Genomic DNA, 17638 nt, shown 5'->3' with positions numbered 1-17638 from the left:
AAGTGCATATGTGATGTGGATGAGGTGAGTGAGCATGGCGCTAGTGTAGTCTAGTGCATGTGCGATGTGGACGAGGTGAGTGAGCATGGTGCTGGCATAGTCTAGTGCATGTGTGATGTGGATGAGGTGAGTGAGCATGGCGCTAGTGTAGTCTAGTGCATGTGTGATGTGGATGAGGTGAGTGAGCATGGCGCTGGCATAGTCTAGTGCATGTGTGATGTGGATGAGGTGAGTGAGCATGGTGCTGGCATAGTCTAGTGCATGTGTGATGTGGATGAGGTGAGTGAGCATGGTGCTAGCATAGTCTAGTGCATGTGCGATGTGGACGAGGTGAGTGAGCATGGCGCTAGCGTCGTCGAGTGCATGTGAGATGTGGACGAGGTGAGTGCGCATGTGTGATGTGGATGCGGTGAGTGCGGATGTGTGATGTGGATGAGGTGAGTGAGCATGGCGCTAGCGTCGTCTAGTGCATGTGAGATGTGGATGAGGTGAGTGAGCATGGCGCTAGCGTCGTCGAGTGCATGTGAGATGTGGACGAGGTGAGTGCGCATGTGTGATGTGGATGCGGTGAGTGCGGTGTGATGTGGATGAGGTGAGTGAGCATGGCACTAGCGTCGTCTAGTGCATGTGAGATGTGGACGAGGTGAGTGAGCATGGTGCTAGTGTAGTCTTGGGCGCATGTGTGATGTGGACGAGGTGAGTGTGCAGGAGCATGGCACTAGTGTAGTCTAGTGCATGTGTGATGTGGACGAGGTGAGTGTGCATGAGCATGGCACTAGTGTAGTCTAGTGCATGTGTGATGTGGATGAGGTGAGTGTGCACGAGCATGGCACGAGTGTAGTCAAGTGCATGCGTGATGTGGACGAGGTGAGTGTGCATGAGCATGGCACTAGTGTAGTCTAGTGCATGTGTGATGTGGATGAGGTGAGCGAGCATGGGGGTTAGGGTAGTCCAGGGGAACGGGACGTGCTGGCCAGAGTTATGAAGGAAATTCTGAAGAGCTTTGTTCACTTTCCCCCCGGGGATGTTTTTGCAACTGGAATCTCTTTCTCTTTGCAATGAAAATTACACCCGTCCCAGGAAATCGGAAAAGATCTTTGCTGCCAAGACACGCTGTAGGGGTGGGGTGGAGTTTGGGGCGTGAGGGTAAAATATGGCTTTTGGGATTGAGCTTGTGATGCAGTTTGTTATAAGAGAAGGAATTATTAGGTGCAGCTAACTGATTCAGGTCATCCCTGATACCGATTCAGGTCATTCCTGATACCAATTCAAATCACTCCTAAAATGGATTCAAATCACATTCCTGATACCGATTCAAATCATTCCTGATACCATTTCAAGAAATTCCTAAAACCAATTCAAATAATTCCTGATATTGATGCAAATCATTCCAAAAACCAATTCAAATAACTCCTGATACCGATTCAAATCAATCCTAAACTGATTCAAATCATTCCTGAAAGCGATTCAAATCATTCCTGAAAGCGATTCAAATCATTCCTTATACCGATTCAAGTCACGTCTAAAACTGATTGAAATAATTCCTAAAACCAGCCCAAATCATTCTTAAAGCTTGTTCAAGTCATCTCTAAAACCGATTTAAATCATTCCTAAAACTTGTTCAAATCATTGCTAAAACCGATTCAAATAATCTCTAAAACCGATTCAAATCATCCCTAAACCCGAATCAAGTAGTTCCTAAAACTGGCTTGAATCATTCCTAAACCCGATTTAAATCATTCCCAAAGCTTGTTCAAATAATTCCTAAAACTGATTGAAATCATTCCTTAAGCTTGTTCAAATCATTCTGAAAACTGATTCAAATCATTCCTAAAACTGATTGAAATCATTCCTTAAGCTTGTTCAAATCATTCTGAAAACTGATTCAAATCATTCCTAAAACGGATTCAAATCATTCCTAAAACCAGCTTAAATCATTCCTAAAACGGATTTAAATCATTCCGAAAACTGATTCAAATCATTCCTAAAACTGATTCAAATCATTCCTAAAACCAGCTTAAATCATTCCTAAAACTGATTTAAATCATTTCTAAAACTTTTTCAAATCATCTCTGCAATTGATTCAAATAATTCCTAAAGCTTGTTCAAATCATTGCTAAAACTGATTCAAATCATTCCTAAAACCAGCTTAAATCATTCCTAAAACTGATTTAAATCATTCCTAAAACTGATTCAAATCATTCCTAAAACTGATTCAAATCATTCCTAAAACCAGCTTAAAATCATTCCTAAAACCAGCTTAAATCATTCCTAAAACTGATTTAAATCATTCCTAAAACTTTTTCAAATCATCTCTGCAATTGATTCAAATAATTCCTAAAGCTCGTTCAAATCATTGCTAAAACTGATTCAAATCATTCCTAAAACCAGCTTAAATCATTCCTAAAACTGATTTAAATCAGTCCTAAAACTGATTCAAATCATTCCTAAAACCAGCTTAAATCATTCCTAAAACTTTTTCAAATAATCTCTGCAATTGATTCAAATCATTCCTAAAGCTTGTTCAAATAATTCCTAAAGCTTGTTCAAATAATTCCTAAAGCTTGTTCAAATCATTGCTAAAACTGATTCAAATCATTCCTAAAACTGATTTAAATCATTCCTAAAACTGATTCAAATCTTTCCTAAAACGGATTCAAATCATTCCTAAAACCAGCTTAAATCATTCCTAAAACTGATTTAAATCATTCCTAAAACTTTTTCAAATCATCTCTGCAATTGATTCAAATCATTCCTAAAGCTTGTTCAAATAATTCCTAAAGCTTGTTCAAATCATTGAACCCCGTTCACTGATTCAAATCATTCCTAAAACCAGCCTAAATCATTCCTAAGTGATTGAATCATTCCTAAATCATTTTAATCATTCCTAAAACTTGTTCAAATCATTTCTACCATCGATTCAAATGATCCCTAAAACGAATTTAAATTATTCCTAAAACAGATTCAAATCGCTCCTAAAAATGATTTAAATCATTTCCTAAAACTGATTGCCATATGGCAACATCATTCAGCCAATCACAGCCATGATCTAATCAGGTTGAGATGGTGTCATGAGGAATCATTCCTAAAATGTAATCCTAAAATGTAACCCTAATTCCTAAAATGATATCTGCAATATGAAAGCTAAATGTTCAACGGTTTTTGAAATATCACGTGCACAAAAGAACATTGACAGATCGGATCATTTTCATGTCCCGTCTCTGACCTCGTCAGAGGGGCTGGGGACAAAAACGATTTCACTGAACGAGTATCTTGCCTTATTCAGATGTTATGTAGAGAAAATCAGATCCTTTGGTGATTTAACGTTCAGGGAAGATCTTGTGGATACATAACATGCAGGACAAGGACATCAGGGGATATCAATGTACTTTTATATGCATTACTATACAATGTTGTTTATATGGTATTTGGTGATGCCAGCATCGTTAGCCTTGAACTCAGAGGAGAATAGCAAATGGGATTTTTTGCCCATGGGCTATGTAACGTAATCTGGATGTAAGATGAGGAAGGATTTCAAATGAGTCAAAATGACTTTTACGAATGAAAGTGAATGAATCAACGGTGAAATCCTCCCTTTCCTTTTGCTTTAGGCCAAGGTTTGATGACATTCGTTGCCAGCTAAGAGGTCCTGATGCGACTCTCCAATCATTGTCAACGGCTCGCCGAACCCTCCGTCTCCCGGACGGTCCCGGTGGCTCGGATAATCAGCAGGTCCGCGTTTGTGGATTTCCAGCCGGGGAGTTGGAACTAGCAGTCTTGAGGCCGGAGTTGGCCGGACTGCAATACAGGAGAGTGACGTGTGACGTTGAAGCGCCGAAAGACAAGGAAGACTCTCCCTCTCTTGCCAAGGTAGTTGTATGACCTTACGATACTTAACTTTTGATAGACAATACTGTACAACAGATTACAGCACAACGGAACCATGACTGACATTTGTGCACATAGAACGACTCAGAAACGTTTGTTTATTATTTAAAATCTTAAGAAACCTCCATGTTTGGATGCTATGCGGGTACAGAAACACTACAATGGAACCCCGTGGTAGGTTTCCTCAGGGAGCATCCATTATAATAAACGATTACATAATACATTGTAAAACCGGTGCATTAAGACGAGTGAAACATCAAAATATTTTCTTCAAAAGTTTAGACTACCCTTCGTAGGGAATGAGTAGATGCTAGTCACTAGCGTCGCTGACCCATCTTTGAGAGTGTGTTAAGTTGCCTGCTCTACATGCACTTATTGGTGGATGTTAGGGACCCCATCGTACTCATCATAAAGGATGAGAGCGATGTCATCAGTTTCCAACCGAGCCTAAGCTGGAGCAACCTGAGGCTTCTTCATACTAGTTGCACCTTCAGCCTAATAGGGCCCAATTCCTAGACCGTTATTAACTGCCCAGCCTAATTACAAGTCGTGTCCTATTTGGTGTTGGTGGGCCCAACCCCATGTGCCGCTGCAATGCATTGCCAGGTGGTCTAACAGCAGCCGATTTCCGTTCACTAAAAAATGACTAGTAACACAAGACCAACTCGAGTGGTCCTGCGTGTGCCACAGAGACGAAGAGGATCAGGTGTATTCTGCGCAAACTGCCTTACGACCAAGACATCACTCTGGAGGAAAAACGCCAATGGCGGCTACGTATGCAACGCATGTGGCCTGTACCAAAAACTCCATGCGGTAAGGAATAACTCGACATCTTGCCCACGTTTCTTTTACTTTTCATTTCTGTGTTAATTTGGGTTGTCGAAGGAAGAGGAAACGTAGTATATTCATATTTATAGAGAATTGTGGAAATCTGCAACAAAAATATCTCCACCATTACTGTCCAATGCAGAGGTGTGCAATGAAATGAAGGTAAAGTTCGAACGATACAACAAACCTCAAGTAGTCAATTTGGTGAAAGTACCAGTTCACAATGGCCTCCTATTTTCAACCATTAGCATAGGATTTTAACATCATCATCTGGAAGGCATGCTTCATGATGCACCGCTTCAGAATGGGTATTCCTCGTTAAATCTGGACCCGTCCTGGATCAATCGCACACTGTACAGAACAAAAGGGTAGTAGGAAAGCTACCAACTGAGCTTTCCTGCTACCCTTGTGTTGGATTCTCGCAAGAGCAGGACTTTGTACTCTTACCAAATTCCCTGAAATGGTCGAGCCTAACATGGACAACTTTGCCCCGTAAGGATCCTTTTCAATCCTACAGCCACTTTTGGGACCCTATGAATAATAAAGCATTCCTGAAGAGGGGATCAGATCCATTTTTGCTTCATGAGGGATCTTGTGGATTCGTTTGGTGGCAAAACAGTGCTCGAGGTTTTGAAATTCCGGGAAGGAGGCATTAAATATTGGAGTGGGGTGGTGAGGCAATTTAAAAAATGGTATCGAAAAAACTAATGGAGAGTAGAGGAAAGGGAAGAAATGGGAGAAGGGAGAAGTGGAATGAACTGGACGAGGCAAGGGGGAGGTTGCTATTGCACCATTTTGCACATGATGGATGTAAATGGGATCTGTTTACCAATGTGATGAAGGCACCAGCTTATCCATATGGATCAGCAAAGAGGTTTATAAGCATATTAATATTAAAGTGCTTCCCGAAGTGTGTAAGCAATTTGCCAAAGTGTATGGAGAATTGGTCCATGTCTTGAAGAAGGCTTTGCAACTCAGGCCTTGCAACAGGCCCATGGACCAATAAATTGACATGATTTGCAAAAGTATTTTCAACATAATTTATCTTCATATGTGTCGCAGACACCCAGACCCCTAAACATCATCAAGCACAGCAACGGAGAGCAGATCATCCGGCGCCGCACGAGGAAACGTGCCGATGGCCCGCTCAGAAAATGGCCGCCAGTACCGTCTGCGACCAACCCTTTGCCACCTCTATCATCTGTAGAAAATTCCTCGGAGGGAATGGTCGTTGCCGAACCGGTGAAAGCAGAGTGGCTCGCGAGGCACATAAGGAACGGCAGAGATGTCGAGTCCTCAGGGCATCCTCCCGGAAGCCCCATCGAAAAGTATCTGATACCAATGTCCAGCACTGGAGTACATATTACGCCACCTGGGAGCCCCATAGAGAAATACCAGCACCCCACAATTTGTGGGGCTCCCTTTGGCGCTGCGCTGGCAGTCGGGGTGAGCGCCGCGATGTTACCGAGTGCACTCTACCCCGACGCCGAGTGGCTTAGGATTTGGGCCGCCGCGGCAGAGTTTCGTGGATTTCCACCTCCCGCATTCGCTTTTCCACATACCTCGCTCATTTCACCAGCGTACGGCATGCCCTGGGCATACCCTTCCCCACCCATACCACCGCCATCTCGGCTACCAGATGCACCCCTGGATTTGGTGGTTCACGGTCGATCACAGACCTCCGGAGCTGGGGAAACCGGTGAGGGTTCGGAAGCGAGAAAGTCGTCCGCGTTTGTACCGTCGAAATGTTCAGACAAAGCGACTCAGGACGAATCGTCTGCGCATTGTCCCCGTTGTGGAATTCTGTTCCTCGACACGACATTACATGCGCTACACATGAGTTGCCATGGTGAAGGAGCACCCTTCTGCTGTGCCGTCTGCCTACGCACATGTATCGATAAGTATGACTTTGCGTCACACGTCCAAAAGGGTCATCAAAATGAGTCTGACCTTTCGGCTTGTGCCGACAATCTTCCAAGTTCAACAGTTCCCCTTCTTTTGTCACCTGCTACCTCAACTTCTCTCGATTGTTCCGCAACTGCAATAACAACACCAACAGCTGCTACGTTGTGCACCAACGACAACCATTCAATTTCACCTTCCTCGTCTACACCACTCGTTTGTCATCCAACAACCGGCGCAGAGACATCGACTACAGGCACGAGCACTCAGTCTTTGAATGGCAGCGCGACGAGTTCCGGTGGGGTTTTTTGACACCGAACTTTATACTTGGACTCAAGTTTATTGGGGTTTTTTTTAAAGGTCTGAAACGGTAAAACAGTTGTCAGATTGCCATAAAATATCCACAAAGAAACTTTGGTTTACGATCTGTAAAAGTGCCTTTTTAGGTTAATTCCATTAGGCCTGACCTGCTAAGTCACTGCTTTACCTCGTTCTGAGTATCCAGCCTTACCGGTTGGTGCTATTTCTCTCCAGTGCTCTTACGGTTATGAGGAACACATCACAACAAAAAGTCCTTTAAGTTGTTTTATTGTTCGGAAAGCTTTCTTGTGACATGTACTCAGAATTGGACATTTGTTCGTTCGAGGGCGGTTCTGGTGGAAGGTACACTCTCACCTGCCTTGCACAAACCTTCTCCTTCTCCTCCATGTAAATCTGTTTAGCCACCACCTATAGTTGAGCGCGATGATCCTGGACCTCAAATGTACGCTTAACCTCTCCTTTAAGCACCTCCGTCAGATGCCATTACGCTTCGAATACGCATCGGCACGTCTTGAGGAGGCATTTATTCCTCCATGACCTCCATCCAGAGGGACAAGCCATCTTTACGCTCAGTTGGTACACCATATGTTGCAAAAAACAATACTCGACTTTCACTCGAACCACTCTTGTAGCTTAGGACCAGATGGTTTGATGTAGGCTGGTGAAAAGGGCTGCATTATTAGGCCACAAAAGCCTTTTCTGCTGTACAATTGGACCACTTGAATCCTTATACTTTTCTTTGTCAATCATTTCAGGGAAATGTTATAAATTATAATGAACAAATATTCTTTCATCAGCCGTTACGTTTCCCCAAGTACAGTGCACATACAGTGCATGGGTGTATACAAGTACAGTGCATGGGTGTACACAGGTACAGTGCATGGGTGTACACAAGTACAGTACATATACAGTTCATGGGTGCGCACAAGTACAATGTGTGGGTGTACACAAGTACAGTGCCCATACAGTGCATGGGTGTACACAAGTACAGTGCACATGATTGTTTACACTAGTGCAGCACACAGTGTGTGTAATTCCCCAAGTACAGTGTACATACAGTGCATGGGTGTACACAAACACAGTGTACATACAGTGCATGGGTGTACACAAGTACAGTACACATACAGTGCATGGGTGCACACAAGTACAATGCATGGGTGTACACAAGTACAGTGCCCATACAGTGCATGGGTGTACACAAGTACAGTGCACATGATTGTTTACACTAGTGCAGCACACAGTGTGTGTAATTCCCCAAGTACTGTGTACATACAGTGCATGGGTGTACACAAGCAGTGTACATACAGTGCATGGGTGTACACAAGCACAGTGTACATACAGTGCATGGGTGTACACAAGTACAGTGCATATACAGTGCATGGGTGTACACAAGTACAGTGTGCATACAGTGCATGGGTGTACACAAGTACAGTACACATACAGTGCATGGGTGTACACAAGTACAGTGCATGGGTGTACACAAGTACAGTGCACATGAATATGCACCGGTTGCTTTTGGGGAGCGCAGGAGTTACGCTTGTATAAATTCATTCATTCCGAATGCAGCCTCCGGCTGCTGGGAGCCTAGCTGTGCCGCTAATGCAGTGTCCCCCTGTAATTTAGGGCAGGAATTTGTGATTTGTTCTGGGTGCCGGCGTTAGCTCACATACTCTTCATGTAGGACGCCGTGGGAATCTTTAACTTAACGTCCGCCAACTAACGCCAGAAGACGAGACGTCAAGTTTAACGTCCATCCGAGCGCCAGCACGTTTCTGGCTGGGTCGGGATTCAAACCCAGGCGAGAGAGCTCAGAGGCGAGTGGACATACTCCAAGGCCGTCCTGCTCGTGCTTGTACAAATTGGGCATTAAACCGGAAAACTTCTAATATACAAGTAATTAGTCGCAAAACTTGCTAAACATTTGAACGGAAGCAGAGATTTCACGGATTATGTTGAGCAGGTAAAGGTGTTTGTTTAGGAACTTCTGCTGCTGCAGGTTTGGTTACGACGAGCGGACGTTCCCACCTGCTGGCTCGGCTGTGAGCGGGCCCATGCGGCATTGCGGTTGCAAATGCAATTTTTTGGGAATAACAAATTGCTGACCATAGTTTTGGAGGGAAGGAGAGGGAGCAGGGGGAGGGTAGGGGTGTACCGAAGGTGAAATTCTTGTTTCTCTCGTAAATTCTTCCATCATCGAGATTAGAAAGTCATCGGAAAGTTTCCAGTTATAATCCCGGTTCTGTTTATTAAAGGTACTAACAGGTGCATTCACGATAGCAGGAGATAGAGAATGCTGGCAAACTCTAATCGTACCTGAACTATCAGTGTTACCTGAGGACTGTTTCAAGTAAATCTTGACTAGTGATGGTTTCCCGGTTGATAAATCCATTTAGATTTTTTTTTTTTTTTTTTAAATAACACAGACACAGTGGGATGGATATCTGACAAATCCCACTGTGGTATTTAAAGGAATATCGGGTTGAGCATTCAAAATGTGCCTTACATGATACATGATGATACATGATGATGCCTTACATGATACATGATGTACAAAAGGCTCAGAACACCCTCCTCAGACTTTCCCTCGAAGGTCGGAGCAAACCACGGCTCTCACTGTGTAGTATTACCATGGCCATATATAACAATGTACATACTATTATGCCTGTGTAGGTAAGATGTATTTATTGATTGCACTTATATGAGATGAGAGGATTCTGCAACAGGATTTAACATTTTGATACTTTTTAATGTCGAGGAGGGTACGGAGTGATGTATTCGGGCGAGTTCGAGGTACGCAACGGGATCATGTTACACGATGGCCATAAAGCCTGGCACGTGGCACATTTCCCATATTAGTCGACTCGCAGGCCTGTTTCATTTCTAAACTGGACGGGAAGTGGAGAAAGTTTTTGTTCATGACATCACGGCAAAAGGAACGTGAGAAACTTCTGGTTTCTTCTTGTTACACTTTTATAACAAATGTTGTCGTTTTGTGTTTCTGTATCTTTGCTGCAAGCGAAGCGCTGTTTTTTTTTTCCCTGCTGCGCAGTTAAGGTTTACATCGTACAGGTTTTAAATGCCTTTAACAGGAAACTTTGTATTTTACAAACAGCCAATGAAACTTAAATCACGAGTTTGTTTTGTTGATGTGAAAAGTGTCATCAGGTCCTCTGCACACGCACCCACCCCCTTCTCCACACCTCAACACGGTCGGTACCCCACCAGCACCTCAACACGTGCAATGCAGGTCACCTTACTCGAGGCAAGACTGGGGACGTGCAAACAGGTCCTCACGTGCAAGACGAAGGCCCTCCTTTCCAAGGAGCAGTGCATCGACCATGCATCGGACCCCACGACTCGTTTACCTTTACCCTCAGGTCCTGAAGAAGGAAAATACGAGACAAATATTTCATCTCCTGGTGAGATAGTTCTCAATTCAAAAACAAAACAATTTAATTTAGCTTTATCGTTTAATGTGCAAGGTACAACGGTCTTTACAAAAACCTCCGCCCCGCCACAAGCCAGGCATGAAAAATCTGCTTTATCACAAGAAGACCTTCATCTCCTTCATCTGACGACAGAACCAGTCCAGAAATGGTCGGGATGAGAAACTACAGGCGGTTTAGGAGGTGCACGAGGACGTCCCGTAGGCGGGCGCGCAGTCCCTCGTCGGTACAAATGATGTGAGTGGAATCGTCAGAAAGCTGGATGATGGAGTCCTCGGCCTGGAGGTGCAGTATGTGTCCATCCCCGACGCTCTCCACCTTCACGTCCTTCACTCCTTGCTGAGCAGGACAAAAGGATTGCATTTTCCAACCAATTTCCAATATGCCTCGTTCATACTTTCAAACTATTAATGTTACTTGATTGTATGGATACATATTGTTTGTGAAAATAGAGATTTGACAAGAAGGTTCTTTGACAAAAAATATATATATTTGCGAAAAAAAAAAAAATTTGCGCAAAAAAAAAAAAAAAATTCCCCCCAAAAAACAATTTTTCCCAAAAAATTCTTTTCCCCCCCCAAAAAAAATTACAAAAAAAAAAAGTTCAAAAAAAAAAAAAGTTCAAAAATAAAGGATTTCCATGTTGTAAAGTTCGGGATAGGTGGGGTGCGAACTCAGCTTTGAGCTGCGGGTCGGAGTTCGATTTATATCGAGATGATGCCAGATTAAAAATCAGCCGACCTGGTGTTTTACAGACAAGACAGTGCACAGTGAAATACGCCGTCCTTTGGAGGGGACATCAAGTTGGCCGTCCCATCTCCAAGCACCAATTGACATTAAAGTCCTCATGGTACGGTTTCAAAAAGGATTAGGCCACAGTGTCCCAGTACCCCAGTCAAATTCAAAATCCCTGATCTCATCAATGGGAAGGCAATGACAGACCACCCAGTAAATTCCCCGGAGGCGCAAAGGCTCAAGGAGTCGGCTGCATGGAGAATCCGAAAATCAATGTTTGGCATTTGCACAGACACCTGCATGGCCGCCATTTTGGATTTTCAAAATGGCCGCCATAAAATACATATTTTGCGCTATCTTGGCTTCTAGTCAACCTAGAAACTTAATTAAATATGCTAATCCTATGTTTTCTGGGTCAAGGAATCCAATAAAGGCCTCAAAATAGTGCTCAGGATTATAGAAAAGCAACAAACAAAGGTAATTGAAAACCATTGTCTTTATATTTGTGATATAACTGTATTACATAATACATGATATTGCAAGTCCTTTGAAGTTATAGGTTTGGGTTTATAAAGCAAGAAAGCAGCCTTGTTAGTATCAGATTGAACTATAAGTCCTATACACAGGATCTACTAGGTCTACACCGTTCAGGAATATGCTTTTACAGATCTTCATCACTGTCCTGAGTGTCATCTGGAAAGTCCTAAAAGTGAAGCAAGTGTTAGGATTAGAAGTCTAATGATCCCACCAATGGTTTTCTTGACCCAGAAAACATAGGATTCGCATATTTAAATAAGATTCTGGGTTGACTAGAATCCGAGATAGCGCAAATTATGTATTTTTATGGCGGCCATTTTGAAAATCCAAAATGGCGGCCATGCAGGTGTCTACGCAAATGCCAACATTAATTTTTGGATTCCTCATGCTCTGAATATTCCAAAAATGTATAGTTTTGCTAATCTCCAAAAATTTTGAACGAAAAAACAGTGAACCTGACTATCTTGTGCAATTAAATCACTTGCAGGACGTGAACATTAAGATACATCAGTATACTTTTGCACAAATTACACCAACAACTAGATATCTACGATCACAAAGCGATCGCCAAGGTTAAGCCTACCCCAGTACCCCAGCCGGGGGAGGCTTACCCTGAAAGCCCACGATTCAATGCTGGCTGTTTTTTTGTTTTTTTTTCAGACCACCATACGACCTTGACCTTCAACATTTAGGAATAGAGTATAAATAAAGAAAATGTGTCAACATCTACAATCTGTCCATAACACTCAGCGTCATGAGAATCGGAGGACAATTATTCAAGTTAAAAGTTGCTTTTTGTTAATTAGGTCACAATCTGAAAAAAGTAGGTCAAGGACACATCAAATATCAGGTGCACAACCTCAGTGCAGGTAAACCATTACGATGCAAGAACATCTTTGAGATTCCACATAGGCAAAAAAACGTGTTTGTTTTCAGACCACCATTTAACCTTGACTTTTAACTCGGTGGGGTATGATGTAATTTAAGTGTAAATGTGCCTTGTTATAGGCTATTTAATGAGATTAAGGGACAAAGCTTAGTCGAGTTATGGTGAAAAATGTCTAATACAAAATTTTACCATGAATACAAATATTACCATGAATATTATTCAATACAAATTTTACCAATACAAATACAAATATTACCAATACAAATTTTACCATGAATCATGACCTTAAAATAGGTCAAGGTTAAAAATAGGTCAACTGCGGGGTTGACCCACACCTTTTATTCCCATTATTGATGCAAATTTTCATTCCGAGATACAGCTCAGACATCCGCAGAAAAACCTAAATGGTTAGCACCGCGTGCTTCAGTTTAATACTCCTAAAGGTGTAAGACCTTGACCTTTAACCTGGTATGATGTAAATCAAGTTTAAATGCGGCTTGCTCTTGGCATCTAATGAGGGTAATTTTGTTTCGATCAGACAACCTTTGGTCGAGTTTTGGTGAAAAATGTTAAAAGTCTATAATTAGGACATCACCTTAAATAGGTCATGGTCAAAAATTAGTTCAACTACGCATACTTTGATTCCTATTATTGATGCAAAATTTCATTCCGAAAGTCCCAGCCGGCTCCGAGATACAGCTCGGAAAATTGGAATGTTGAGTGCAGGAATTTTTTTTTCTAAATGGTGGTTTAGTACTCCTAGGGGTGCCAATTGTGGAAACAAACCCTACAACAGCAATAAGCCTTCCCCTATGCCAGGTGTTCCTAAACCCAGGGTCGCGACCAGAACCTGAAAACCCACCCTCAAAATCCCGGTTTTCAAAATCCCGGGGGTTCATGTCGAAAGCTTTTTCTCCCACAAATTTTTTTTCATCGGCACGAGTTGCATCAAAAGCGAATGCGATTTCAAATTTTTGGTCGTGGACAAGAAGGTTTGGGAACCACTGCCCTATGCTATAGGGGGAGGCTCAATAACAATCAATGGAGAAATCGACATTGCATGGGATAGAACCGGGAAGCTTGGCATCACTTGGCATCAAGCGCCAAGGTACCAATTGTGGGTTAATGAAAAAAAAAAAAACGTTAAACACCTGCCATGATCTTGTAAAGCATTCGGTTAGTAATTGTGGCATTGAAAATGGAAGGGGAACGCAGTTCATTCAGTTACCAGTTTATCATATGGTGTCGAGCATTAACATTTTTAACACAACCATCACCGTTGCTTAAAGTAATGGAGGAAAACAAAAAACCAGTTCAGTTACAAACAGGATGTGATGGGATTATTTTACGGAATATGCACACACCTTTATTACCCTGCGCTCGCGAAGCGAAAAGCAGGGTTAGGCATTCGGGTGCGTATGTGTGACGTGCGTGCGTACGTCTGAATTTTTAAAATTCATTTTCTCGGCAACCGTTGGTCTGATTGACACGAAATTTTACCATAAGAGCACCTCCGCCTGTATAATTTTTTTATTAATAATTGTGACGTCATAGGTCACGTGGTATGGACGCCATCTTGGAAAAACGTTACACCTCTATATCTCCAAAACCGCTCAATGGAAAAAGTTGAAACAAGGCTCATTGTCAAGTACTCCCCATGGGGAATAAGATATGTCAATGATGATGTCATCAGTGCCTTCATTATGACGTCATAATTCGACAAGTATAACGCTTGATCTGATCAGTATGAAAAAAAAATTCCTCTGCAACTGTTAGTCCGATGAACACAAAATTTAGAACAAAGGAGCGACTCCGCCTGTAGATTTTTAAAATGAGAATTAAGAGGCCATATGTCATGTGGTACAGGTGCCATCTTAGAAAAACCAAAAAACGTTGCACCTCCACATCTCCAAAACACACACCTCGATGTGTGTGATTGGCCAAAAAAACCGGGATGTGCAAGGAAATTCTCTTGAGTTGTGAAGATGGCACATTTGGAATTGAGCATCTTCATGGTAATTTGGCAAATAAATAAAGTCGTTTATAAAAGAGTCATGTCTATTCCTCTCCATGTCTAAACCAAACGCTCAACTCCATTTCGTGGCTCATTGTAAAGAACTCCATATGGGGAATAAGTGTTGTTAACGATGACATCATTGGTGCCTTAATTATGACGTCATAATTCGACAGAGACAACACTTAGTCTGATCAGTTTGAAATTTATTGAGTGTGATCTACACAACAATTATATTAGAGAATATAAATTTATGATGTCATCATTCACGTGCTTTTGCAGCCATATAAGATCAAAGAAAAAAACTTCAAAAACAGAAGAGTTGGCTCGCACAAAATTGACTGCACAGGGTAAGTATTCGATGAATACCATCAAGTTATTTATGTAAACAGAGTCAAGCTGAACCACATCTTGCTGGCCAAAACGATCGATCGCAAACATCTCATGTGTGACACAGTGCTAGCAAGAGACACACCTCGATGTGTGTGATTGGCCAAAAAAACCGGGATGTGCAAGGAAATTCTCTGAGTTGTGAAGATGGCACATTTGGAATTGAGCATCTTCATGGTAATTTGGCAAATAAATAAAGTCGTTTATAAAAGAGTCATGTCTATTCCTCTCCATGTCTAAACCAAACGCTCAACTCCATTCCATCACATATGCCTTTTCTCACCCAAAAACCGTCTTCCTGAGTCCATTTTTCCAAGCTCTTCCCTGCAGGATTTGTCTGCTGTACACTGCCCTCAAGGTCTTTCCCATTTCCTCTGCCGGGCATTGCGACACCAGCCACACCGCCACCTAGTGGTCTCTCCCATTTCCACTACTGAGCATCACTAAACCCGCCGAGACCCGGTTTTCACCCTTCACCTGCAGTTGTTCTCCTCGAGTTGGGGTGAATCAGTTTTGTCCCACCCCGTTTCCCCATGTTGTGTATCCATCAACTGCACCCTGTAGTGTTGTTCTGATCTTCCATGAACGTCGACGCCTTTACTTAAAAGCGCACACACGCACACACACGTCGTTACCACATCAGGTTGGGAAATCACAACATTCCACACCAATGGTAACAAAAAGATTTTCGGAAGAGGAGACGTGCCGAGAGGATTGAAATCTTTGAGAAGACAACTTTACTGTACGCAAAGCATTTAAACTTAACTGTATGTCTACTCGTAAGATACTCACAATAGTCTAACTCACGGCAAAATAATTTATATATATATATTTATGTGTATATATATATATATATATATATATATATATAGTCTCTCTCAAACATTCAACCAATCGTGTGGCTGGCAAGACTCGTCTCGGCACATCCACATTTCAAACAAAATTAACAAGAAAGAGCAATCAGAGAATGCAAACCCTCGCCAGGATATATTTTCAGTAGTTTTTAAGGCTTTTGTGTTAAAACAAATATGGCGGCCGAACCACGTGACCGATGACGTCATTTTTTTTCCTAAACGAATTTATTCCGAGATTATGCTCAATAAATTTCATCTTGATCGGATGAAGTTTTGTACTTGTCGAATTATGACGTCATAAAGGAGGCACCAATGACATCATAACATATTTTATTCCCCATGGAGAGTTCTTTACAATGAGCCATGTCTCAATTTTTTCTATTCAGCGCTTTCAGAGATATAGAGGTGCAAAGTTTCTCGATTTTTTCCAAGATGGCGGCCGAACCACGTGACCTATGACATCGTAATTATCATTAAAAATTCTGCAGGTGGAGTTGCACCTATGGTGAAAATTTCCTGTCAATTGGACCCACGGTTGCAGAGAAAATCATATTTATTCTGTGCGGACAGACAAACAAACAGACAAACAAACAAACAGACAGACAAACGGACTCAAATGCAATACCCTCTCCTCAGGCGAGGATAATAAAGTGAACGTAAGAGCCAGTCAATGGCACTCAAACCTTTCCCAAAATACTTTTTCCAAACCCAGTGACTCGCTCAGTGGAATGCAGGAGTCCAAACCAAATATTGAAGGAATTTGACAATGTCCGCACCTTTTCCAGGCTCTGCAGCAGTCGATCGACCGAGACGCTTCCCCAGAGCAGGGGTTGGGGCATTCGGGATAAGACTTCTCCTCGCTTTCGTTTCTTTGCGGATGACGCAGGGGTCTTGGGTAGGGGCTCGTGGAAAAAAGATTGAACTTTGTTGGGAATCAAAGAATTATCAGAGCACGATATTTAGGTGTTGAGGAAAGGAGAAAGTTTGAGGTATGACGCAAGTATCACAATATACAAGATAAAGGGGGAGGGGTAAGGGGTAGTATTTGTGAATGGAAACTACTCGGGAAGGAGCACATTAGTTAAAACACATTAGGAAAGACAAGTTATAATGTAAGGACAGACGAATCAAAGAGTGAGAAACCTAATCTATATAATAAATAATATGCTTGTCCGACCATCCATCATGGATGGTGTGAAGAGAAACAGGTTGAGATGGTTTGGTCATGTGTTGAGGAAGGATGAAAGTGACTGGTTGGGAACAGTGATGGAAATGAATGTAGAAGGAAGTAGAGGATGGGGAAGACTGAGAAAGACTTGGCTAAAGGTGGTGGAAGAAGAAATGCGGGCAAGGGGGTTAACAAGGGGAGATGCAGAAAATAGGGCAAAATGGAGAAGATTGTCATGGGGCCCGCAAGGCTAACCCCCGCTCTAGCAGGGAAAATGGCCTTAAAATGCCTGTTGTTGTTGTTGACCATCCGTCAATGTGAAATGCTCCTTTCAACCCACTGATTGGACAGCTGCCTTGACTCCAACCACAGTTGCAAACTGAAAAATCACAGGGCGGCCATGTTGGTGCTTACTTCTATGTGAAGCCAAAGACATCTTCACAATCGTCATGACCTTCCGATAGGTTTTCCCTTCAGTGTGAAACGACCAAAGCGACAGTCAAAAGGATCATCAAATATTGAAAAGTTTGAGCCGATAGGCTTCATGGGCCTTGTGAAGGCCAAAGTAAGCATAAGCCTCAGTTTTAAGGCTTCTGGGCCAGTGCAATTGGAATCTATCAGAGCTATGTTACCATGGTGTTTTATATGCACATAGGCAGTGGGCAT

General features: G+C 42.5%; 2 protein-coding genes across 3 annotated transcripts in view; one reads left to right on the top strand and one right to left on the bottom strand.

Annotated features, from left to right (window-relative positions):
• Positions 1 to 9346, top strand: part of LOC137428156 (zinc finger transcription factor Trps1) — a 51131-nt gene extending 41785 nt beyond the window's left edge. The window contains exons 4-6 of the mRNA XM_068118101.2: positions 3612 to 3870; positions 4579 to 4701; positions 5779 to 9346. Coding sequence (XP_067974202.2) covers positions 3612 to 3870; positions 4579 to 4701; positions 5779 to 6930 — 1534 coding nt within the window. The 3' untranslated portion in view covers positions 6931 to 9346. The remainder of the gene's footprint in view (positions 1 to 3611; positions 3871 to 4578; positions 4702 to 5778) is intronic.
• Positions 9347 to 9664: 318 nt separating this feature from the next.
• Positions 9665 to 17638, bottom strand: part of INTS9 (integrator complex subunit 9) — a 63294-nt gene continuing 55320 nt past the window's right edge. The window contains exons 16-17 of one of the 2 annotated variants that reach the window (XM_068118103.2): positions 16581 to 16726; positions 9665 to 10724 (exon numbers count right to left, since the gene is read on the bottom strand). In XM_068118103.2, coding sequence (XP_067974204.1) covers positions 10715 to 10724; positions 16581 to 16726 — 156 coding nt within the window. In that variant the 3' untranslated portion in view covers positions 9665 to 10714. The remainder of the gene's footprint in view (positions 10725 to 16580; positions 16727 to 17638) is intronic. The other variant, XM_068118102.2, reaches the window with a different exon arrangement.

Source organism: Myxine glutinosa, chromosome 5 (genome assembly GCF_964187855.1).
Source record: "Myxine glutinosa chromosome 5, kmMyxGlut1.1, whole genome shotgun sequence".
In the NCBI taxonomy this organism is placed as follows: domain Eukaryota; kingdom Metazoa; phylum Chordata; class Myxini; order Myxiniformes; family Myxinidae; genus Myxine; species Myxine glutinosa.
This window is presented reverse-complemented; position numbering and strand designations above follow the sequence as displayed.